Source organism: Podarcis muralis, chromosome 9, assembly GCF_964188315.1.
Source record: "Podarcis muralis chromosome 9, rPodMur119.hap1.1, whole genome shotgun sequence".
Lineage (NCBI taxonomy): Eukaryota > Metazoa > Chordata > Lepidosauria > Squamata > Lacertidae > Podarcis > Podarcis muralis.
This window is the reverse complement of record NC_135663.1, coordinates 51,465,009-51,490,856: the sequence shown is the minus strand read 5'-3', so window position 1 is coordinate 51,490,856 and position 25,848 is coordinate 51,465,009. Positions and strand designations below refer to the sequence as shown.

At 40.8% G+C, this 25,848-nt stretch overlaps 1 protein-coding gene across 50 annotated transcripts in view; it reads left to right on the top strand.

The window, feature by feature from the left end:
• SORBS2 (sorbin and SH3 domain containing 2) overlaps window positions 1-25,848 on the top strand; it is a 157,756-nt gene that overhangs the window by 52,945 nt on the left and 78,963 nt on the right. For 41 of the 50 annotated variants that reach the window (XM_077934261.1, XM_077934260.1, XM_028744943.2 and 38 more), the window contains 2 exons: window positions 22,038-22,087; window positions 25,546-25,638. In XM_077934261.1, the coding sequence (XP_077790387.1) occupies window positions 22,078-22,087; window positions 25,546-25,638 (103 nt within the window). In that variant the 5' untranslated portion in view covers window positions 22,038-22,077. The remainder of the gene's footprint in view (window positions 1-22,037; window positions 22,088-25,545; window positions 25,639-25,848) is intronic. The other 9 variants (XM_077934258.1, XM_077934257.1, XM_077934256.1 and 6 more) reach the window with 1 other exon arrangement.

Below are 25,848 nucleotides of genomic sequence, written 5' to 3'. Positions count from 1 at the left end.
CACAATCACTACTGTAGGTCTTTCAGGAATCGACATGCTCAACACTCACCAAGGCCTTCATCTGGAAGTGTCCTTAGATTATGAGTGTCCACCATGCTTTATGAATATCTGCCCCACTTTTATCGACCACTGCTTTTAATGAGGTGTTAGCTAGGATGTCACATTTTTCTGCCTTGTGATAAATTCTGAAGCAATGTTGCCACTTGCAGGATCTATTAGGTGCCTCGGTTCTCTGCTTTTAGTATTCTTTTTTGTCTCTCAGCAGTTTTCCAGTGCATTAATTCACAGTTAGGCTCCACTGGTTTACAGGATTCTGTTTGGAGATTGGGCTGTCACACTCTGCAGAGAATCAATTTATTTTTCAAATCCATGTACTTAAGACGCAGATTAAGCTATTAAGAAGCATGAGAAGATCATTTAGCAAAATACCTTTTCTTGACAATATTGCCTCAAACAGAAGAAACCCTCACTCTAATTATGCTAAAGATCACAAATAGCATGGTCCTTGAAATGGAAGAGCATTTCCATTTTGGCTAATCATTCAATGCCAATATATGTACTGCTTTTGAAAGAGTGCAGCTAGATGAGCATAGATGGAGAGATGAGCCCACTGCAGATCTACATCCATACTTTTGGGGCCACACACCTGTTGGAAGTGCAACAGCAGTTTGTCACTTAAGGGTTAATTCTGTCCATGTTAAAGGCAGCTAACCAAGAGGGTGTGGTGGTGCTGCTGGTGCTGGCTGGGGGTGCCAACTTGGCCCCACAGCCATGGGTGCCCAGGACTGTGGGTGCTATGCAGCGTGCATGACCCTGGCACTGAAATTTGTGGGTGCCTTACCCCTTCATGGGGAATTTTGTGGGTGCTTGGGCACCCAGGGCCCCAGGGAGTTGGCACCTATGGTGCTGGCAGCGCTTACCAGTTAGGCAGACTGCTATGATGTTTACTGGTTGTGCTGTTCTGAGGAAGTTTTTCCTCTGTCTGTTTGGTTGAATGTCTCTCTGCTGAAGTAAGGAAGACAAAGGCTCTGTGTTCCTTTCCTCTCAAATTATACACTACTTTTGTTCAATAATGTCATCAAAAAGCAGCACTCAAGAATAGGGATGGCAGAGAAACACAATAAAAAACTAATCCATTGTTAGTTTCTACACCGCCCAAATTAGGTGGTCAATCTTTTTATGAGCATTCATGGTTTTCTTCCACACCAAATAATTTGTGAAAATAATTGTCAAAAACAACTTACAGTGGTACCTCAGGTTAAGTACTTAATTCGTTCCGAAGGTCCGTTCTTAACCTGAAACTGTTCTTAACCACTTTAGCTAATGGGGCCTCCTGCTGCCGCCGTGCCACCAGAGCACGATTTCTGTTCTCATCCTGAAGCAAAGTTCTTAACCCGAGGTAATATTTCTGGGTTAGCGGAGTCTGTAACCTGAAGTGTATATAACCTGAAGCATATGTAACCCGAGGAACCACTGTACATGGTTTTCGAAACTTAGTCCTACTTAATTTTGCTTTATCACACCTTACCATAACCTCTCGCCGTTTTTTCTTTCTTTCATTGCATCTGATTTGACGTGCTGAAATGTGTATTCCTTCCTTGTCACTGAGGTGCTGATGGGAACCATTATCCAACCCATTCAATCACTGTTATGTTTCTTAAGCTGTCACCACTTGATATCTCTCTCATTTTATCTCTGTAGCTCTATTGCATGCGGTGGGCAGGGGCGAGAGAGGCTGTCCAATGAGTTTTTCCTTCTTCCTGTACTATAAGAATTTGGTAGCAGGGCTAGACCAAGTTTTCTTTGACCTCAGAAGACTTTTGGTTTCCTGCCCATCACCTTCAGGGTGGGGATCGGGTGGGGGAATGGGCAGTGACATTCACTGCAGTCCTTTCAATGAAATGGGTCACTCATTGGCTTCACTCTCAATGTTGTCTAGAGGTCCATTGCCTCAGGCAGTGCAATGCTGAGGTTAACAACAGCACCACTTAACAAACAAACCCCACTGTGCTGTGGTGACAGAAGAAAAGGGAAAGAGGAGAGATTCAGGAATAGCCATGTAGCACAATGTGGGCTTTCTTAGTTGGCCAAATAGCTGAGCTATAGCAATGTACAGAGAGTGTACAGTGGTACCTCGGGTTAAGAACTTAATTCCTTGGAAAATAGGGACACTTGGAGGGTCTGCACATATGAGGGAAGAAAAAATGGTCAGGGCAGAAGTATTTACAGACTTCAGATATCATGGAAATTGTCTGTAAGCCCAGCAGAAGGCTGTTCTGTAGCCACTTTTGGCAAGCCCACAGCAAGCATGTGACAAGATTCAGTGGCACAAACATGTCCAAGTGCCTATTCTGGGATGTAATGATTAAGTACTCTTATATTGAGCCAACCCTACCCCATGAAAATACCTTTAGAGACAAATACAGGTGGGACTTAGAATTTTCACTATTGAAGGGGTGGAAACAGCTTTATTCAATGAGGCCCTACGTTTCATGTTTTCAAAATCTTGTAACAGAACACTGATTTTTAAAATGCAAAAGTAGAGCATTCATTTGCCAGCTTCCCCCGAAGTACCAGCATGGCCTTGGAGAAGAATTAACAAACTCCTGGGCAAGTGATCGCTTAGAGGGCATAAAAGAGCAAAGAAAGCAGGATGTACATCTTTGTTGCTAGAATTCATGTTCTAAAGGTGTCAAGATGTCTTCATTTGCAAATTGATGTAGCCCACTGTAGTTCATATAATATTAATCACACTGTCTGCAATATTTAACAGAGAAATGCTTAAAGGCCCCTTCAAAAGTTGGCTATTCTAGCATACTTGAATTTAATCCGATTTAGTTTTCTCAAGGCTAATTGGGATATTGATTGGGCATTGCATCTTGCCTTTAAGTAACTGAGAACCTTTAAAACAATCTATTTTGGTATATGTAATTGTTTTCTATGATTTACTATAATTTATATATTCCAAAAGTGGTGAACCTATATATTCTCTGAAGAACTAAACTGGAGTTTTCAGTGTGTGAATGCAGTTTCTTTGTGAGGAAGGCATTCTATTTTCAGTTTATTGGGTGCGTACAAATGTCATGGTAGACCATGGCTTATTGTGATGGGGCTGAACTTAACCTCACATGCTGCCCACACCTTCAGGCTTTTTCTTCCAGTTTTCTATTACTCCTGGCTAGCTGTGTCACCCAAACTTCACAAGCCATAGTTTATGAAACTGGCTTGTTTTTGTTAACTGTAGTTAAAATTTACAACAGTTTAGGGTTCAGACAACATGCTGAACCGCAGTTAATCTAAAACAGAAGCAGAGGCTTCAGGTATCCTCCTTTGAGCTGCAGCAAAGGAGAAAACAGAGAACTTCAAAGGCCACTGATTCCCTATACTTCATTGTAGGGGGGAAAACATGATAACCTCTTGGAGGTTTACTACAAAGGAGAATGAGATGGTTTTTGTGAACTGTATGCTGATCCAGAAAGGTACTGAAGAGACATTTCAGGAAGCTGAAATAAACTCATCATGCGTGGGTAGCAAGGACAAAACAAAAAGTGGGGGGAAGGCAGAAAAGTAGCAGGAGTTGTGTGGGGATGGACAATAATGATGGAACAGTTAGAAGAAAGACTTGGGACATTTACCAATCAGTAGGTTTCAGTTTTTATTTTAATGACTATATTGAAAATGGTTCTGAATTGCCTTCTGTTTCAAAACCAATGGGGAGAACATGTCACCTGCTTGATTAGTTGCTTGAGGCTGATCTTTATATAAAAGAGGGAACATTTTTTGAAGGCCAGTCAGAGGTAATTATAAATTGGTAGCTTGGTCTTGCCACCACAATAGGCTGCCAGTGTCAAAGTGACATGGTTGCAAATTTTGTTCAGTTACTACAGAAATGAGTAAAAGCAAGCTGGCTCACTTAATACCTTTGATGGCATGCCTATCAGCTTAGCTGTGTAAGTATATGTCTGTTATGATACATGCTAACCATCCAACACACTATCCTCCAGAATGGTTTTTAGGGGGACAATACCATAAAATTGCACATGTGGTTCATGTAAATGCTTTAAAACATTTTTTCAAAGGGTAAATCAAAATTTAAATTTCCAGGTGTTCACTCAGGAATGCCAACAATCTAGGGTCTGGTTTCTTTTTAGAAGAGATAGTTTTGCTTCTTTTAGTATATAAGCATAGAAAATGTATGTTTTCATTCTTTTGTGGTAGAAACTGAATCAAATGGAAAAGCTTCAGGGTTGTTTTAACTGCATATAAATAATTCCACATACCTCTTGCGTGGAGCCTTCCCATAGAATTTTTAGTATGGCTGTTGTGCAATTGTTACATGTACAAGGCCCAGATGTTTTTCCTGATTGCTAGATTTGTCTTGCAGATAACCCATTTCCCCAGCACTCAAAAGCACAACATTGTCTCGCTGGGCAAATATAATTTGCTGATCACTGGTTCCTGCAAAGCTGATTTTCAGAGCCTGCAAAGCATGGGCGCAAAGGAAAATGGCTCACCTGATATCATTATGTCCTGCCCACCTGCCAAAGAGTTTCAAATACCTGCAGTGTTGCCCAATCCCTTGCAGCCATTCCCCCCCCCCCTGGTTTTATGGACATTTTGTTTTCTAGTTCAATGTAGGCTGTATGAGCCGTCTCTCTAATTATGGAGCTCACATTTACCCCTTAGACAAACTACACTGTGGTTATTCCATCGTAAGAAGACAGTCTCCATACTTGCTTCTGTTCTGGGTGGGGCACAATTACAGTACATGCACCTAAGACAGAATCCTCCATGGCCCAAATATGTTGCTATCAAATGGAGGGGGAATGGTTTGTTTTTATGGTTTAGAAACTAGGCTGTATGAGCCGTCTCTCTAATTATGGAGCTCACATTTACCCCTTAGACAAACTACACTGTGGTTATTCCATCGTAAGAAGACAGTCTCCATACTTGCTTCTGTTCTGGGTGGGGCACAATTACAGTACATGCACCTAAGACAGAATCCTCCATGGCCCAAATATGTTGCTATCAAATGGAGGGGGAATGGTTTGTTTTTATGGTTTAGAAACTAGGCTGTATGAGCCGTCTCTCTAATTATGGAGCTCACATTTACCCCTTAGACAAACTACACTGTGGTTATTCCATCGTAAGAAGACAGTCTCCATACTTGCTTCTGTTCTGGGTGGGGCACAATTACAGTACATGCACCTAAGACAGAATCCTCCATGGCCCAAATATGTTGCTATCAAATGGAGGGGGAATGGTTTGTTTTTATGGTTTAGAAACTAGGCTGTATGAGCCGTCTCTCTAATTATGGAGCTCACATTTACCCCTTAGACAAACTACACTGTGGTTATTCCATCGTAAGAAGACAGTCTCCATACTTGCTTCTGTTCTGGGTGGGGCACAATTACAGTACATGCACCTAAGACAGAATCCTCCATGGCCCAAATATGTTGCTATCAAATGGAGGGGGAATGGTTTTTTTATGGTTTAGAAACTAAGCCCCTTCAATGCTCAGCAATTTCAAAAAGAGGCTATGAAGTACATGGATATGCTGAATATTTTGCTTCCTAACAAACAAGCTATTAGTATTCATTCTGAAAATGCTGCTTAACATTTTATCAAGAGAGATGATTTCATATTTATGTGGAATTTATTATTTATGATTTGGTATAATCCAACAATAAGTTGCCGCAGAAATGTTTTTTGAAGCAGCAATTTAGGAAGAACACATGTATTTGTAAGCAGGTTGTAACAATGTTCAAATTCCACGGAACAGAACAGCACATATAATGCAGCTAGGCATTTGTGGGATTGTATCATTGGCTTGAATTTTTGGGTGGACCCAACTGGGAAGACTGCTGGGGGGTGGGATACTTCCCCAACTGCTTAGTCCCCAGAGCCTGTGGAGCAAGGGTCCATAACAGTGGTTTTTTTCCTAATTACAACTCCCCTTTCAAATGAGTAAAGAGATTTGGGCGGCAGCAGCAAAGATGCCTACCAGTCCCAGCATACCAGCAGGGAGGGAAAAGTGATTTGTATTATTTCTGGCAGAGAGAGGGTACTCCAGTTGTTCCAAGCACCTGTATTCAAATGTGAGCATCGCTACAATATAGCCCCATAGAATAAAATTTGCCATGACTTTCGGGTGAAAACTGAACTTTCAGAATTGCAGCTTTCTCTCTCTATCTTTTTGTATCAGGGCTGGAAACAAAGCCTGAGTTCCAGATCTACCCAACACTAATTTAAACACAGACGTTGCAATAAGTAGACAACTTTGGATGAAAGATGGTCTTACAGCTATGGCGATGATATGGGGTTCTATTTCTGTTTTGCCACGGCCCTCCTGTGTGACCTTGGCAAGCCACTCCAGCTTTAGAAAAAACCAACTCTGCTGCGCAAGATTGGCACCTAAATAACTGGCCTGAGATTCAGAAGTGCTAAGCATTTAACAGCCTCCATTGATTCTCTGTGGCCTTTGAGTCTATTAGGAGCCATAAATAGTCAGCATCTCTTTCAAGGTAGCTGCTTGCTCATTTCAGAATCCAAAAGCAGAAGAAAGGGTGCCAGTTCCTCAAGGTTCTCTCACACCTGCAGTGGTCCATTCATAGGGAACTGGCCTTTGACAAGGATGCTCTTCATCCATCTGTGTTCTGTTGCTCATTTCTATAAAGCAAGCTTGTCTAACCTGTGGGCCTCCAAATGTTGCTGGACTCCAACTCCCATAACCCCTTGCTGACTGGGGCTGATGGGAGTTGTAGTCCAACAACTTCTGGATGGCCATAGGTTAGGCACTCTTGCCATTAAAATATATATGAAGAATGTTCAACTCTTGAAATGAAATTCTTTGTAGGTTTCTTCTGGTTTTGGTTTTTAAGAAATATATTAAAATCTCTTTTAAAATAGCTTTTACCTCATGGCAAATACAAGTGCTACCTTATTGCTTTGCTATGTTTAGCAGCTCTTTCCTAGATAGATTTGTTTTTTCTTGAAAAACAGCAGGGCCCTGAACAACTCTTAGGCCCTTTGCGCTCTCTTGCTCTGTATGTGTTTGTATGACTGCAATCGTATCGTTTTTTAAAAAAGAGACCTCCCTGATTCAAACCAGTGGATGTGGTGGAAACCTTGCTATAGATTCTAGTAGACTTGCAAATGGTTCTGGGCTGGTATTCATATCATTGAGACAGCAAAGCTATCCTAATATTCATTCCTTTCTTGCTTTATCAGAGTGCCCTCCTGCTAACATGGGCAGAATGGGAACAAGAAAGAGTGGGCCTTCTTGGCAGTGGCCCCCTGCCTTTGGAATGCTCACCCCAAGAGATGTATACCTTCTAGCCTTTCCCCCTTGCAAGAATCCCCCCCCCTTTAGTATGTTGATAGTTTTAGCTGCAGTAGCAAGTATTTGGTGTTTTGAAGTACCATCTTTCTCAGCCGTTGGCTTTAATATTCCAAATAGGGATTTTGTGTTTATTTAGTTTTCTGTTTAAGTTGGAATTTTGTCAGTGAAGTTGATGACTTGTACGGTATTTTGAAAATTAGTCGCTTGTAGGGTTGTATGCTCTGTTTTAACTGTTAGTCGCCTAGAGGCATTTTGCAGTAGGTTAACATATATATTTAATGAACAGTAACAGTAATGAGCTATCATCTTTGTTATGAAGATTTTCAAATGAGTGAAGTGACAGCAGTATAAACTGTAAAAAAACCAACAACACCAAAATGTATTTTCTTTCCTGTTTATATTCAGCACCAGACAGCCACTTTGATCATATGTTTAATGATTTTTTTCCACAGGGGAATAGACTGATAAATATTATCTAGATATTTAGAATTAGACTTAAATAAGAAAAATTACAAACAATATCCAACTATTGTTTTATAAAGGCAAGTTAGCTCATTCAATTTAAATTGAGGCTCCAATAAACATCCCAATTTAACAAAATGACGTAAGAACAATTTATTAACAGGTAAATTTGAGCCAAAATTATTTTAACTAAATATATTTTACATATATAAATGTTTTTCATATTTCAAAATAATGCCCATGTGACATTAATAAAACTATTACTTACAGTTTATGACAATTTTACGAATTCCATGTGGATAATTTTGAGCCATGCAGTCTGCGCTGGAGCAATCAGCTCTAACCTCTTCACCCACTGAGTTACTCAGGTACCTAGTTCCTTCCAAGGTGAGAGAAACTGGACATACTAAGCCTGACAGGACAGCTTACTCTATGGTATTAACCCCTTCGTGCATTAATTAGACTTAAGCATGTTGGTTATATGAGACTGATTATCCCGCATCTTGCACATAATTTGGGACATTCCTCACACCCACTCTAGTTATGCAACTGTTTGCTAAACCCTTCCTTGTCTGTATTTTTGATTTAGCCACATTAGGCTAAATCACAACTGTTGTAAAGTTCATCACACATTTGAAAGTGCTGTAATATAAGCTGATAATGAGGATTGGTGGGTTTTTAACTTTCAGACAGTAGCTCTAGTTCTTCCATATAGTCATGTTGCTAAGTAGAAAGTGGGAAGAGTCTGTGATGGTTTGTCATCAATTCTGACAGCCAGCTCCAGAATCTGTCTATATTGGATGCTACAAAAGGGAAATGAAGAGGTTTTCCCGATTGGTCCAGTAGCAAAATATATATGACTTTTAATAATCATCAGGTATTAGAAATATATGCAGACTGAATGTCTTTGTTTTTAGATAGCAGAACAGAGAAATACAACTGAAGCAAGTTGAGCAGGGACAGCAATTTAAAGCTCAGAATTAGAATTAATCTCTTGTTTCATACCCATAATGATATATATATATATATATATATATATATATATATATATATATATATATATATATATATTGCTGCCTTACCTGTTTAATAATGTGCTGTTAAAATGCACATTTAGAGGGAGGCATCAACTAAATGGTGTCATAAAATTGTCTTAGAGATGTAGCTTTACTTACCTAACAAAACTATTAAGTCCAGAGAAAAAAATGAAAGTGGATTTCTTAAAATGCATGCCACTGTGCACAAATGTATGCAATAGAAAAGAACGACATAATCATATAAAAAGGCCATTTATATTTCTTGTTCATTTTTCCTTCCCTTAGTAGGCAGCCATGTCCTTTAGTTTGTATCAGATTAAACGAGATATAAAGGAGATACTGATCAGCACTAGAAGGAAGTATGCCTTTAAAAACGTATCATTTCTTTTTACCTGTAACACACTAAGGGCTTTTGTAGTGGTTTTGTTAAAGCCTCTCGTGATAACTGGCTGAGCTGTCCTAATGTCAAAGAAGGCTGGGGTATGGAAAGGTATCTAGCAGTCAGGGCCAGGCCAAGGCTGTGGGTAGCCATATCCAAATATAGGCTTGGAGGCCCTTGAGTTCAGTGACTGCCTTGAATTGGAAAGTGGCAAATATAGAGCCTGAAGTTCAGCGAACAGAACACATTGCCTTGTTGACTAGGCAGTGGCAAAAGGCCAGGATTCTGGTATGTTTATCAGGCCTGGTCAACCAAAACACAGCCATCCTTCAAGATTCACACTTCTGCAGCCAAGAAAAGTATACAAAAAAGCATATACTATGGTGAAGTGTGTGTGTGTGTTCATGCATATATTACTCAAAATAATATACAAGAATGCATTATATTAGGAGAGATTGCTTTGCAAAAGTATTAAAGAAGGTTTGCACTAAAATGCTGGCGAATTTTCAGTAGGACTTTAAAAACAAACAAACAAACCACAAACTGATGTGGAAATGCAGGAAACTGAACTGGGATGCTCACGTTTTCTCTCTCCACATCAGACTATGGGCCTTCATCCATCTTATCTCCACCCTACCTGCCTGAAACATGCATTTGGTTTGCCCACCTGAAAAATGGCCTGAGCACCTGCTCATGTAAGCCTTCTTTGCAAAGCCATGCATACAAAAGTCAAATGAAAAGTGTGCTTGGAAAATTGGCAGCTTTTTCACCATTGTGGAACTCTTAATTCCGTGCAGGAATTTTCATATCTTCAAAAAGAGAGTAAGAGAGAGTTGCAATATCATCCTATTCAAGCTGGTTTCTGGGGACTAGGATGAAGCTGGTACTGGATGCTGTGGAGAGGATTCAACAGTTTTAACTGCTGGTGTTTTGGGCATGTATTATTATATTACAGTTCTTTACATGCTATTATTGTTGGGCTTTGTTTCAAATGCATAATGCCCTATGCAGAGTCTTCTAGGCAGGACAAGACAATAATCTAAACAAATTAAAGATTGAAGCAGACTTGCATATGAATGCAATAGAGGTCAGTCAGTAGTTAGCATACACACTGTGGTAATAGCTTCTATCATCTGGGATAAAAGGCATTAATAAATGTAATAGCGCAGGCAGAATTTCTCCAGAGTCATATTAATGGGAAACATAATTAATTGCCTTCAACCTCTGACTCCCATTCTGCTTCTCTCTCTCTCTCTCTCTCTCTCTCTCTCTCTCTCTCTCTCTCTCTCTTTTTACTAACTTCTCCAGAGAAATTTCCATTCTCCTGAAGACCTCTTTCAGAATGATGCCTTCTTTAATTTTTCACACATGACTTCTAGCTCCAGACCTAATTCGGCTGGTAAATCACATTTTATTGAAGGCTTTCTATCTCAACAGATCTCTATGAATTAGTGTTCTTAACAGTATAAGCAGTTTTCCTTTGTTTTAATTCATTCTGCTTTTTCAGCAACTAAATGCTGATGAAACTTATTCCTGGTCACTAATTAAGATGTTAACTGGAATAAAATCTTTACAACATTCCTGATCATTAATTAATTAGAAGAAAATTGAAAGGGTAGCTATGGATAAATGTTGAATCTGAACAATGGCAGAAGAAACAAGTAGATAACTGGTTCAGTTCAGGCTTGAAATGAAGTAAATCTCAAAGGTTTTTAGGCTTAAGTGCTGGCAATTGTTAAAGCCAAGCAGTTATTTTAACTGTTCATAATCATGTGAGTTTTTCAGCCCTGCCAAGTTTAATTTTCGTGGTCATGTTTACTTTGGCTATTTATAGGGGGGCAGAATAGCAGATATTTTGCTTTTAATAGTGACAAGACTTGCAGGACTATATTAGGTATAAAACAGGAGGCAGCATTGTGTGTACAAGTTGGGTTAACAGCAGACGCAAGGTCTGTGAGTTTTGGGGGTCTTCACGTAGCTGAAAATTGCAAGTGCTGTCAAAATTGCCATTGGATTGATGTGAAATACTTACTTACTTATCAAACCTTTATTAGGCATTATGCAAATAAAACCATAAAAGAGAAAATAGCATATAAAAGCCTTAAAATATATACAGAAAGGCAGCAGTTGGCTACATACATATTTATATATATACATATAAAATCAGTGGTTTTCCTTGTTAACCTGCTCCTTGGAGGACTGCTACCAAAAACTCGGCTACCCCCGCCGTTACCCTTTGGTCAACGTCGGATAGGCAGAATCCCACACATTCACCTTGCTGGGGTTCCAGACCACCCAAAAGAGGGGACAGCACGCGTTGACGGAGCGTACTGTACAATGGGCAGTGAAAGAGAATATGCTCTACAGTGTCCGGGACATTCATAGAACATCTGCAGAATCTCTTGTTTCTGGGAATGTTTTGATATCTTCCCCTGACAAATGCTGAGGGAAAAACATTCAAACGGGCCAGCATAAAAGCCCTACGTTGGGCTGGGATTATTAATTTAGTGACATAATTGGCTCTGCTATCTAAGATGTTTAAATCATAGAATATGGGGGAGCAAATTTTGTTTACAGCTGCCATAATATTTTGTCTCTCGACATCCTTTAGTCTAGTTAGGATATTATGGAAAATGTATTGCTCATTAGAATTGTACAGGGGCTCCAGCTCGATGCCTAAAGATTCAATCTTTTTTTCGAGGTACTGATACCATCTTGATTTATAGGAGTCTTTGAGCAAATCAGCGAGCAGACTTGATGGAGGGCAGCGAAAATGGCAGCGTAACCAGTAACCAGTGTAACCACAAATTCCTGGCTGAGATATCAAATACTAGCTCCAAACGAAATAGGTACCCCTTATTTAAGTACTACAAAGGACTCTAACATTGCTGAACAAAAGATGACCTCCAACAGACCTGACACACTGAGCTCAACACCAAATGAGGCCAAAGAAATGGAAGTAGAGACTGAAAACAGTCCTACTGTCCATAACAGTCCACCAACCACAGAAATTTCTCAGGAACAAGGAACAGCTAAGGAAGAAAATCAAGAAAGGGAGGAAATTTTAATTTCCCGCACTTTAAAAAAGAGTCTAAAAGATCCACCATTATGTTCCCCACCGAAAAGCAGCGACAAATGGCTGTATCTGCACAAGACAAAATCCCTCGCTGGACTCAATAACAGAACTAGAATGACTAAATGCTGTCAACCAGCCACCAACTCAAAAACGGATCCTACGCTTGCTGTCCTGGAATATTGCAGGGTGGGGAAACAAAGACGGAGACCCAGACCTAATGAACTTCTTTAAAGATTTTGAATTAATACTTCTACAAGAAACATGGTCAACTAGAGATATTAAAATCAATGGATTCACCTCCTATACGAAACCCGCACTGAAAACAAACACGAAGGGCCGGCCGAAAGCAGGGTTCTGTTGTATGATCAAAGACAACTTAGGGTTTGAAATCAAGCAGCTAGAAAAATGCTTACCACTTGCACAAGCTCTACTTTTAACCCAAAAAGACGATACTTTGCTACTTGTAAATGTCTATATCCCCCCAACTAAAAACAACAGCCGCAGTGAAAATTGGTCACAACTAACCTTTTATATAGAAAATTTGACCGATAAATACCCAAACGCCTCACTGATAATAGCAGGTGATTTTAATGCAAGCGTGGGAACCAACAATGAACAACTATGTAGCAAACTAAATTGGAATACTGATAATGATATCGCACATGCCCTGAAAATAGGACGATTCTCCAGAGATAGGGTTGTAAACAACGAAGGCCTACGCCTACTTGAATTATGTAACAACTTTAATTTGCAGATTGTGAACGGTTCAACAAAAGGCGACAGAAGCGGGGAGTTTACATACTTCTCCCCCCGAGGATGCAGTGTCATCGACTATATTCTTGTCCCTTATAATATTATAAATTCGATCATGGACCTCAAAATTGGAACGCGTACTGAAAGCGACCATCAGCCATTATCGTTGTCTATTAACTTAAAGGTCGAAACCAAAATAACCAAGTACAATATCATAGAACCTTCTCAATACAAGCAAATGACCCAATTAAAATGGTCCCAGGAAATGAGTGCAGCAGTGGGGCAAAAACTTACAGCCAACCTGAGAAAACAAATATTATCCAACTTAAAGACCACTAATTCCCACAGTGATATTCCGAAAATTTATAATGAAATCTTCCAAATGTTCGTAGAGCTTAGTACTCCACCTAAAGTTTGGGTACTTAAACATAGCGCTAGCCCTTGGTTTGATGATGAATGTTTCCAGCTAAAAAGAAAACTGCGCCAAATATTTAAAAATAATCGCACTAAACTAGAGCCCTCTTATCTTGATGAAAAAAGAAAATATCACTACATTCTGGCCGAAAAGAAACAGAAATATGCAACCCAAAAATGGATGTGAAATACAGTCAGCGCTGCAAGTGTGTGAGGGCACTGCACTCATACTTGGGAGGACAGACTGCCCTGACATCTTGTGTGATTCTAATAATAATGCATGCAGCTTTTAGTTTTTAATAGCGTAAATAGGCTTAGCTCCATCTTGAGGGTTACACGCACGCACTGTGTCCACAACATAGACAGTATTGTGTTACTGCTTCTAAATTCTTGAGGGGTTTTTCAGGCAGCCCTTAAGGTGACCTCGCATAAGTTGAGTGCCACTGCCACAATCATTTTGCTAAACCACTAGATTCTTCAAAGTCGGGACAACAAACTTAGTTTGAGAGCCTCACTAGGGCACAGCAACATTTTGTGGAATTGCTTGTGTCTAATTCAGAGACTGAAAGAGGCTGGCATGCTTGAGTTACTCTTTAAACAGCTGATTATACAATCTGCTTTCTTTTTGTTTCAAGCACAGCAGGGTAAAGGGGCTAACTTTTCTAAACCAGGGTGGGGAACCAGAAGATGCTGTCTAACATCATCCTGACCATCAGCTGTTCTGAGTACGCTGGCGGGAGTAGGAGCCCAACAACATCTGAATGGCCAAGAGGTCACCACCCCATTCTAAAAGTGAACTTGACCATTCATACCTGGCAATCGTTCTAATTTGGGTCTTAATTTCATCACTTAAATATTCAGAGAGAGATGTAGACTTTCTTAAGGGAAAGTGCTGGGGAGGGGAGGGAATTGTTCCTCTTGGACACATCCACAAAATAGATCATCAAATGGAGAACCAGAGTCAATCCCACTTCCCAACCATAGGAAATGACTGGCTACGTTTTCCCCATCTCTGCCGGTTGACAGAATTGAGAGCAAAGAGTCAATCCTTGATTTCCACAGGCTTTCTCTTAATAACTCATTGGCTTTGCATGGTTCATTTCTTCCTTGCAGAAGACACCAGCTGCCTTTGTGCTCCAGTGAGTAGAAAACGAGCACCTGGTCTCCAAGGCTCCTGCTCCAAACCTTCTGGCAATCGCCAGAGTAGCAGGACCAAGCCATGTTAGTGCACCAATTCATCTTCCTGAGTTGGCTTTCAAATCTGGCATGATGATACAGATTACAAGCTGTTCCGGCTTTTATTAAATTCATATTTGCTGCAGGAGCATCTGTGGATTGGACTTGAAGCTAGCTAGCTAGCTATTTGTAATATCTAGGAAGGCAGTGTCTAATGTCTGAGAAGCAGCTACTTGATTCTTTGATATTTTGATGGGGGGGGGGGGAGAGAAGAAGAAAAATGTCTAAATAAACGCACGAAACCAGAAAGGACTCTCAGTCTGTTACCCATGTTTTAGAGAGCCTTGTGCCTGGCCACTTTTTAATTGACAGTGCACATCTATATGTGCCAGACCCTTTTGACATAATGTAGACAAAAAGAAGAAGAAGCAATGTCCAAGGATTACCACTGTCCAATTAATTTTGGGTAATGAAAGAATGCATGGGAGCATGAAGAAGCCAGATAATATAAAGCAAATTTCAGGCTGTGAATGTGAAGTAGGTGTTTATTCAAAAGTTGTTTTCTTCCTGTTTAATTTTGAAGCCAAAAAAATTGCATGCACCATCTGAATGGCTAAATAAACCCTAATTTGTTGGAGATACTTAGAATCTAAAAAGAACTCTTTATTATTTGCTTCACTGTAAAGAACTATTTTTGCAGCTATAAAAACCACCCATGAAATGTGCATATTGTGCTGTCAATTTGCATCACTTCCTTGACATTTTTGGTCTGACACACATGGTTTGGTTTTCAGAAAATGGCTTAAATATCTTGGGCATGAGTGGTGGGGAATCCATATAAAGAGACAGGACTTACCACATTTCAGCACTAAAGGTCAAGGATCAAATTGCCACCTTTCAGCACACAGCTTGTCAAATGCCTTTATGCTCTGTTGCTTTGTTTTCACTTAAATGGGATAATGTAATGGCACAAAGTCTCCCCAGCATTGCTACTAAGTCCAGTGGCTTGAGGCATACTCAGTGAACACAAACACATCCTTTAAGTACAACAGTCTGTCTTACCTTGAATTCTTTCCATCAGATCACCTGGTGTCACTCGATGGTGGTAAGGGTGGCAGACTTGTTTCTTCATTCAATGCGCAAAATTCTGGATGTTTATGTAGAGTAATAAATATATGTCTCAGATGCAGGGCACATCTGATATTTCGTGGTGTCCCATCTCCTCCAGTGTCCATATAGAGTCCATGTGTTCTGCTTGAAATGCTTGTAAACTGCTTAGAACTGTTTTTCTAAACTGTGAGGCAGTATATAAATTACCGCAGTTAATAGATCCCCCCCTAGTTTATATTTGCCTGTTGTTGTTTCCAAACTGCCCTTTGTCCAAAGAACACAGGGCGCCTTACAATATTTGTTGTTGTTGTTTAGTCGTTTAGTCGTGTCCCACTCTTTGTGACCCCATGGACCAGAGCACGCCAGGCACTCCTGTCTTCCACTGCCTCCCGCAGTTTGGTCAAACTCATGCTGGTAGCTTCGACAACACTGTCCAACCATCTCGTCCTCTGTCGTTCTATTCTCCTTGTGCCCTCCATCTTTCCCAACATCAGGGTCTTTTCCAGGGAGTCTTCTCTTCTCATGAGGTGGCCAAAGTGTTGGAGCCTCAGCTTCAGGATCTGTCCTTCCAGTGAGCACTCAGGGCTGATTTCCTTAAGAATGGATAGGTTTGATCTTCTTGCAGTCCATGGGACTCTCAAGAGTCTCCTCCAGCACCATAATTCAAAAGCATCAATTCTTCGGCAATCAGCCTTCTTTATTGTCCAGCTCTCACTTCCATACATCACTCCTGGGAAAACCATAGCTTTAACTATACGGACCTTTGCTGGCAAGGTGATGTCTCTGCTTTTTAAGATGCTGTCTAGGTTTGTCATTGCTTTTCTCCCAAGAAGCAGGTGTCTTTTGATTTTACAATATTAAAAAACAAAAATACATACCATAATAACTTTTCTTTCTTTCTTTCTTTCTTTCTTTCTTTCTTTCTTTCTTTCTTTCTTTCTTTCTTCCTTCCTTCCTTCCTTCCTTCCTTCCTTCCTTTCTTCCTTTCTTCCTTTTTATTTTTTAAATTATTTATAACCCGCCCATCTGGCTGGGTTTCCCCAGCCACTCTGGGTGGTTCCCAACTGAATATTAAAGCACAATACAGCATTAAACATTATATAACGAACAAATAACAATAACGAACAAAAAGAAGAAGGCTCTGCCTGCACCCACAGTTTAAAAGGCCATAGATTGTTTAATTAGCCAAAGGCCTGGAAGAGGGGGAATGTTTTTGCCTGGCATCTTAAGGTATGAAATGAAGATGCCAGGTTAGACTCCCCGGAGAGAGCATTCCACAAGTGAAGAGCTTGTGGCCCATTCTCGTGTTGCCCCCCTCTGGACCTCTTGTGGAGGAGGCACATGAAGAAGGGCCTGAGATGGTGATTGCAGGGTCTGGGTTGGTTCAAATGGGGAAATGCGGTCCCTGAGGTATTGTGGTTCTGAGCCCTTTAAGGCTTTATAGTTCAAAACCAGCACTTTGAATTGGGCCCAGAAACTAATTGACAGACCGTTATATTAGGGTTACCAGACATCCCCGGTTCCCATTGACAGTCCCCGGATTTGCAAATCTGACCCCGGGAAACATGGCAGTGGCAGCCTCAGCAGCCCGGAGCCAGCCTGGTAGCGCAGTTAACTGGCTCTGGCTGGCTTCAGGAGCTGCTCGCTGCCGTGGCATCCACCATTTTTCCTAGCCGGAAGTCTCCATATGATGTGTCTTGTGTGCATATCATGTCTCTTGTGCAATCTCCTGTCCCTTTCCCCCTTTGTTTTGACTGATCAGGGGAGGATCGGGAGTTGCGGCCGGCCAGCCATTGCCCAGTTTTTTTAAAAAAAGCTCTGTGCATTTATGTTTCACAGGGTGCGAAAGAAGAGCTTTGCACCTTTATACAATATGCATGATGCTTGGGCCCAGGGTCTTTTGCCTCACCATCCCCACTACTGACTCCCTGTTGCTACTCAGCTTAAAAAAAAAAAGTGCCCCCGGATTCATTGCAAAAAATCTGGTAACCATAAGTTATATGCTCAAACCATCATGCCCTGATGAGCCACCTGGCCGCTGAATTCTGCACCAGCTGAAGTTTCTGAATCATATTCAGAAGCAGTCACACCTATATTGAGTTGCAGAAATCTAACTTAGAGGTTACCAGAGCATAGACAACAGATGTTAGGCTATCTCTGTTCAGATAGGTGCACAGCTAGGCTACCAGCCAAAGCTGATGGAAGGCGCTCTGTGCCACCAGGGCCACCTGAGCCTCAAGCCACAGCAATAGATCCAGAATTACCCCCAAGCTGTGTACCTGCTCCTTCAGAGGAAATGTAAGCTCATCAAGAGCAGGCAACCTCCCATCCATCCAGTTTTATCTGGATTCAGCTTCAGTTTGTTGGCTCTTATCCAGTCCGTTACTGAGGCAAGACAAGACAGCATCATCTTCACAACAGAACACAACATGTCCACTATACATTTTTGCACTCTAATAATGCCAAATAGTGAAAATGTATATAACTTCAGCTGAGCTAAATACAGTTTATGTAAATGAATCAAAGCTCTCAGTAAAAATCACATTGACATCCTTCTGTACAAAGAGTTCTGTACTCAGTGTGTCTTTGCTGAGGCTTGGTGTGTAGCATTGCATTTTATAGCCTGTTTTCATGGTGCTACTGTTTGTTCAGTTCCCAGCTAACAGAACATTTTAAAATGCTGTCTCCCCAGCAGCGAGGAAACACTCCAGGAATCTGATGCTTTCAGGAATAATTTGTGGCTGTTAAGGAAACCAGCGTTACAATCAAAGACTGTTTATTGAAATAGAACAAAACAGACTGGACTCTCATTTTAATCTTTGAATAATTGGGGAGAGTTTGATGGGCTAACTTGAGTCTCGTTTCTCTCTAAATTGAATGACAAGAAATTTTATTAGACATTCCATGAATTCCTGCAATTGTCCTTTTCTTTATTATTCACCTTGATCTGCGCTAAAGCTTTTATATAGACGGCAGCTATTTCACTCTAAATATGATGAAGGAGATTATGCTTTTTTTCTTGAGTTGCGGACAATATTTTTCATGGCCATTGAAAAATGATTTGAATTGTCAGAATTCCCTATTTGTTAGACAAATTATTTTATTTTTGATATATTCAGTATTTCTTACATGAGTGTCACTGTAGAAAGACCGAGTGATTGGCAGTTCAGTGGAAGTTGTGGAGTTCCCACCATCTAAAAAACTGAGCACTGGACACAATCCTTTAAAAGTACAGTCCTATACATGTCTACCAGAACCAAATGGGTATGAGGCTGCAGGCCAGATCTCCTGAACCTCAGAGAAAGAGACATGTCTGCTTCTGCTCTTCCCAACCATTCTCTTCCCAGACTTGCCATCTACCCTCACCTCATCTGCTGTTGTTTTTACTTCTTCAGTAAAGAACAGCTGGTGTGGAAGGAGGCGGGCAGCAGGACCATGGCAAAATGATGCATGCCTTCCCTTTTGCCTGCATTAGGGAGAGATTCAAAGGGCTGCATCCAGTGTGCATTTTGCGGGCTGACAACCCAAGGAGTTTACTACCAGAATCCCCGTTCATGTCAGCTGGCATTCTGCAGAGCCATAGGTTTTAGAACGGGGTGCTTATTTCCTATTATTCATTTTTATTTACTTAATCAAATTTATAAACTGCTTAATCATCAAAGCCTCAAAGTGGCTTGCATAAAACATACATTAAAATTACTGTGAAAATCAGATATTTAAAAGAAGTTAACCTTATTTGTTTTTTGAAAATGGAAATGAAATCAGTTTTTGCAATACACATTCAAAATAAATAACGTAGAATTGCATGTCAAATTTACATGGTTAGATAGGCTTGAACCAATTCCTTCTTTTTTGTAATAGGCATTGAAAACAGTACAATGAAGAGGCCCTCCCTAATATCAATCAACAGGTTCAAAATGAACATTAGGGACTCAGCTACATTTGTAAAGATAAAACACTTTATATGCGTTATAACACTGTGACACCAGATGGCACTGTGGAGTCCAGTCTTTTGCCAATGGGATTCCCCTGTATAACGTTTACAACGCGTTTAACTGAATCACTTCTTGGATGTGTCTAGATCCAGCCTAGGTAACACCTATAAAAGTTCCAGTTGCACAGAAACGGTCCAGTGGTCATGTTTAATAGTTAAGTGGAGGCGAGTCCATTCAAAGCACTGCACCCAACCACCTCAATCTTAGCCACCATAAGTCCTTTGCTGGCTTCTTACCTACAAGTTCAGAGGGTGACACTGACTGCCAGCCTCCTCCTCCTTAGACTCAGTGTTGCCCTTGTAGAACTCAACAAAGGGAGAAATGGGAACAAAACTACAATTAGTTGGTTCCAGTCATCACTGGTCCTGGCTCCACCTGTCATTGGCTGTGGCTCCATCTACTGTTGGCCTCCTGCCTTATGTTCTACCAGTCCCAATGGGCAGCAGCCAACACTGCAATAGTTTGTCCCTAAGTGCCTGGATGCTAATAGGCTGAGGTAACCCAGAAGCAACATGCTTCTTGCAAATCCCAAAATTCTATTCAAGGGGGTGGGGGAGAATCCTTGATGGATGTAACATCACCAGTAGCACCTACCTGTGTTCCTGACACAGTTTTGCTTACTTCAGCACTATATGCAATAAACAGAGTCACAACATCACCCGTAGTTAAAAGCAATTTTATCAGCCTTTAGATAGCATCGCTCTGGCTCCTTTTTAGTTGCTATTTCATGTCTTGTTTCCTGTTTGTTTGTGTATTCGTTTGTGTTTTGAATGCCATGGAGCATCAAGTCCCCAAACGGAATACCACAGCTGCTGAAACCCTTCCAACTTCTTGGATTAATGTATTTATAATTTGCTTTCAGTGCATGTTAAGTATCTGGCAGGCTCGGTTGGGACCTGATTCAGCATTCCTTGCACTCAGTGATTTTTACTGTGTTGAATTGATGTCTTCAGAAGCAGTAATTCTTACACAGCCAGTAGAAAGAACTGCCTCAGCCTAACCACATTCAAAACGCAACATTAGCGCTTGAAACATAATGTACACCTTGTAAAAACCAACATATGACCTCATGGTCCTTTTTACAAAACAGAGCCTGGGTCTCTCCTGTTTCTCCCCTCAATACATCCACCTGATTGAGGGCTGCAGGGAGCAAGAAAGACCCTGCTGATTGTCCCACCCACAGCAAAAGCTAGGAGGGTGGTAACTTGAGAGAGGGCCTTACTGGTGGGGCACCCTAGTTATGGAACTTGCTCCTGGTGGGGGGCACCACATCTTCCCCCACAGTCAACTTTTTTAAGCGTAAGTGAAGACTTTCCTATTTGTCCAGGCATTTGGATGATGAAAGCTGTACTGTTTTGTTGGAGTGACTATGGGGGTTGTTGTTGCTATCAAAATTCTTTGGGTTTTATTTGATACTTACATGTTACGTAAGGGACGCGGGTGGCGCTGTGGGTAAAACCTCAGTGCCTAGGACTTGCCGATCGTATGGTCAGCGGTTCGAATCCCCGTGGCGGGGGGAGCTCCCGTCGTTCGGTCCCAGCTCCTGCCCACCTAGCAGTTCGAAAGCACCCCTAAGTGCAAGTAGATAAATAGGTACCGCTTTATAGCGGGAAGGTAAATGGCGTTTCTGTGTGCTGCGCTGGTGCTGGCTCGCCAGAGCAGCTTCGTCACGCTGGCCACGTGACCCGGAAGTGTCTGCGGACAGTGCTGGCTCCCGGCCTCTTAAGCGAGATGAGCACGCAACCCCAGAGTCGGTCACGACTGGCCCGTACGGGCAGGGGTACCTTTACCTTTACCTTTTACATGTTACGTTATGGTGGTTTTGGTCTTTTATGTGATGCCACCCAGGCTGAAGGGTTACATATATTAAAAATTAAGTAAAAACTGTTCTAATAAATAAATGTCTTTAAGTTACAGACAATTTTGGAAGTGTGAATTTAGACAACATGCAGTGCTGTTCTAGGAATGTTTCCTCAGAAATGCCACGCTATGTTCTAGGGAATATTCTCCTTTTGGGATTGCAGCCCAAATAGGGTATCCTTTCCAGTTCTGGACAAAGTTTGTAATCAATTAATATGCATGTGATTAGAACACAACAGAGGGTGAAACTTAACAATTACATTTGTATAGAAGCATATCGGGGGCCTACTACCACACAATGAAAGCCAAATACAGCAATCATTGACAAGATGTAGAGTTACCAGTAACTCTCCTTTATCACCTCCTCCACCACCACCTCAAAAACATTTTATGCCCTTGTGATAAATTAATAGATTGCTTTTGTATTTGACAGGAAAACTGAAGACTTCAACAGCAAATCATCCAGAGTCAAAATGAATACAGGTATGCAATTTCTATGGTGGGGCAGGGAATATTAGGCTTAAACTCTTTCATTAAGCATATTGTTCAAATGCAAGTAGAACTATCCTAATTTGCTTCAAATAATAACTGTAAAAAAATATAGATGACTTATCTATGTGTATCTACTTATATGTGCTGCTATGTATAAATATATGGATTTATACATGCATATGCATGTGTGTTCCATTTCAATATATTTTCTGGCATTTAGTAAAATATATTGGGGCACAATGCACATGTACATAGTCCAACACAGTGGCATAAATCAAGACACTTGTGTTTATGGTGTGCTGTTTAATTCTAAAATGATTGTGCTGTGACTTACTTACAGTGCAATCCCAGACATCAGAAGTAAGCTCCATTGAATTAAATGGGACTTACTCTCAGGCAAGTTTGTATAGGATCACAGTCATACTTTGCAGAAAATTAGTATTTTTATTGGTGCATTTCTAAACACCTATTCATATTCCTAAAATTCAGTTTAGGATACATTGCATACTTGCCTTTTGAGACCACTATGTTTAATGTTAATCTTGGGTCAGAAAATGTGGTAGTTAGCGATGGTCATTAATCCTGTTTGGATTACCATACATATTAAGAAAAATTATACTCTGCTTTTATTTTTTTCAATGGGTGAGAGCGCAAATCAACTAACAATAGAGTGATAGAAATAATCAAGATACTATCAAAGGGCATGATAAAATAAAATTATGATAGAATCATCCTAGATAACAGGTTACCAGTTAAGCTTCTGCAAATAATAATAATAATAATAATAATTATAGAGCCAAATTTTGGAAGCCATTGATGGAGTATTTCAGTATTGATGGAGTATTTCAGAGCATTGGCACCTTAACCAAGAAGATTGTGTTTCTTCTACCCTCCCTCTGAACTTAAGTCAGCAGTGAACTGGAAGCAAGGCCTCAAATATTGAACAGCGTGTTTGCTTCTTTCTACATCAGCCTTTCTCAACCTTGGGTCTCCACATGTTTGTTGGACTACAACTTCCACTATCCCTAACTAACAGGACCAGTGGTCAGGGATGATGGGAGTTGTAGTCCAACAACAAACACGTGGGGAACCAAGGTTGAGAAAGCCTGTCCTACATCACACACACACACACACACACACACACACACACACACACTGGCGCAGTTTCTGCAATCCTACATCGCATGGGGAGTGGCAACCATGTTGTAGCTGTAACATAAGAACTGGCCCAAATCCTATTAATTTCAATGACAGAATCTAAGTATATCCTTAACACTGAGGAATAGCTTCTATTAGTGGTGCCGCTATCTCCAGTGTGACTAACAGCACAATTCTAACCATGTCTATTTAGAGGTAAGTCCCATTGAATCCAATGTGCCCCATTGGATTCAATGGGGCTTACTCCCAGGTAAGTGGGGTTAGTGTTGCACCCAAAATTGGCTAAAATCCAAGCATTTAAACTTAAAGTGGGTTGTTGTCCAAGCTATGTGTAAATCCTGGTGGCTTCTAAGCAGACAAAATTTCAAAGAATTTCAAAGGACTCTTCACCACAAAATGTCTGGGCAATCTGCAGACTCACTTCCCTTTTTTTCACAGATGGATAATGAATGGGTCAAACTTAATTTGCTAAAATATATATTTAGTGTCCTCCAATAAATATTTTAGGCAGGAATGTACGATGATAATATGTGTGATAAATGCATCTAATTTAAAAATGATTAAAGAAGCCAACTGTTATATAATAAATGAAAGACATAAATACAAACCACAGCAAACACACCGCCCTCAGAGACTGCAAAAATCTGTGAGGCTTAACTTTGTTACTGTTAAATCATGATGATGCAAACTTCTTGCAATTTATCAAATATGTTTCTGTAACGCAGCAGCAGGCAAAGGAAGACCACCCACAGTTTTGAAGAGCATTTTCTAAACTTAACAATAGCATGCACTCTAGAGGCTTCCTTCTGCCACCATCACTGCTCCATATTCCAACTACTTTTGATAGGAAGCCCACTCTTCAGTGCACTGAATACTCAAATTAATGAATTTGCATGGAATCTTTCCCCTTTAAAGTTACCTGCCCTTGGTGCTGAAGAAACTTTGGCTTGCAGCTGCAGAGAATTTGTGATCAAATGAAGCTGAGTTTCCCTTTCGCTTTAGCAAACATGCCCTGTGTAGACAGGTTCCTTGCCCTTGCATAGGATTAGGATTGATCACCACAACTCTTGTACTTCGTATAATTATTCAGTGAGAGATTGTGCCATGTAGTATGTGGGATGTATAGTAGCCATGTGTTTAAGACACCCAATATGATCTTCCTGTTAGTGGCAGCTTTATTCTAAATTTGGGCTCACAATAGATGCTCTCCTTCAGCTGACTACAAAGAGCATACATTCCCTGAGCTGGCAATTTTAAACGTGGCCCAACATCATGATGCTGACTTGGCTGTTCCCTTGCAAAGAACGGGCCACATAAATTACACCTGATTGAGCAGCTAGAAATTGCTGAGATGGGATTTTGATTGGATCCAACGCACCCAAAGGATGGTTGAGTTTTCTGCTGTCCCTTCAGCTATATTCTGCTTTGCAAGGCCCATCTAACCTTAGGAGCAAACTTACCCAGGATTGCCTGTTTCAGCAGTGTGCATATACCTTGGGGGAAGAGAGCACTACTGCCTGCAGTTTGGCCAAAAGCACTCGCAGGCAACTTTGCAGCTCATGATGCCCCCAGTATTTCAGGGAACAAAATGAATTCAAGACCTTTGTATTCATCATTGTCCATCCAGGGTATAGGCACAGATGTCAAAGGGAAGATACAAAGAACTGCCAGACATTAAAAATGCAGCATTCTAGAGGACTGGAGTCTTCTCCCCATTCTGCACTACCTTTAAATGGACTATAAATGTTCTCCTTTATCTATCTAGCTTATCTGGAAGACACTTAGGAGAGGGTCCTGTAACAACACAATTCAGTTTCTTCCTAGATATCTCCTGTTACACATAGGGGGAAGACACCCATTTTAGTAATCTGTATCAAAGTATTCCATGAACGAACATACCAAATCACACAACAAATCCTACTTTATGACTCAGATCTTTTTTAGGGCCACACAATGTGTTCTTTATTGAAAAAGTAATGTTGTGTCAATTTTGATCTTCCGTTTTAGTCTTTTTTTGGTGAGTTAGGTACACACAACAAGTGGTCTTTCCAGTACTGGAAAGCACATGATAAATCTCTCTTGGCTTGGGTATTCTTTGGAATGGCAGTAATAATTAACTACAGCTTCCCCAGCCCTTCGGTATGTATGTACAAAACCCAGAAGATCAACAGCAATTTCTAACCGCATGAGTTCTATGTCCACATTTACATAGTTCACTTAACTCCACTTGATCTGTGTTGCATGTGCTTGCTCTCTCTATGTTGTGGGCCTGTGTCATTTTGTGCTTTCAGATAGTGGTGGGTGTGCTCGCAAACGTGCTGCCATGTCTGTCAAATTAACAGCCGTGAAGAGAGTTCAGAGTTCTCCAAACCTATTGACAGCAGGTATTAAATATTAACCATGGAATGTCCCACTTGGGTGCCATTGTGGCATGGTTTCTGTACAGTGTTGGAGCTGAATATCATGGTTGATAATGAATGTGGCTGCAGCTGCTGCTCACAACTGTTATTACGAAATGTTTCTGTCCTGCTGATGTAATCTTAAGCTATGTCCTTGTGGGAACTTCTCAGGCATTCTGGGCTGTGTCCACTGAG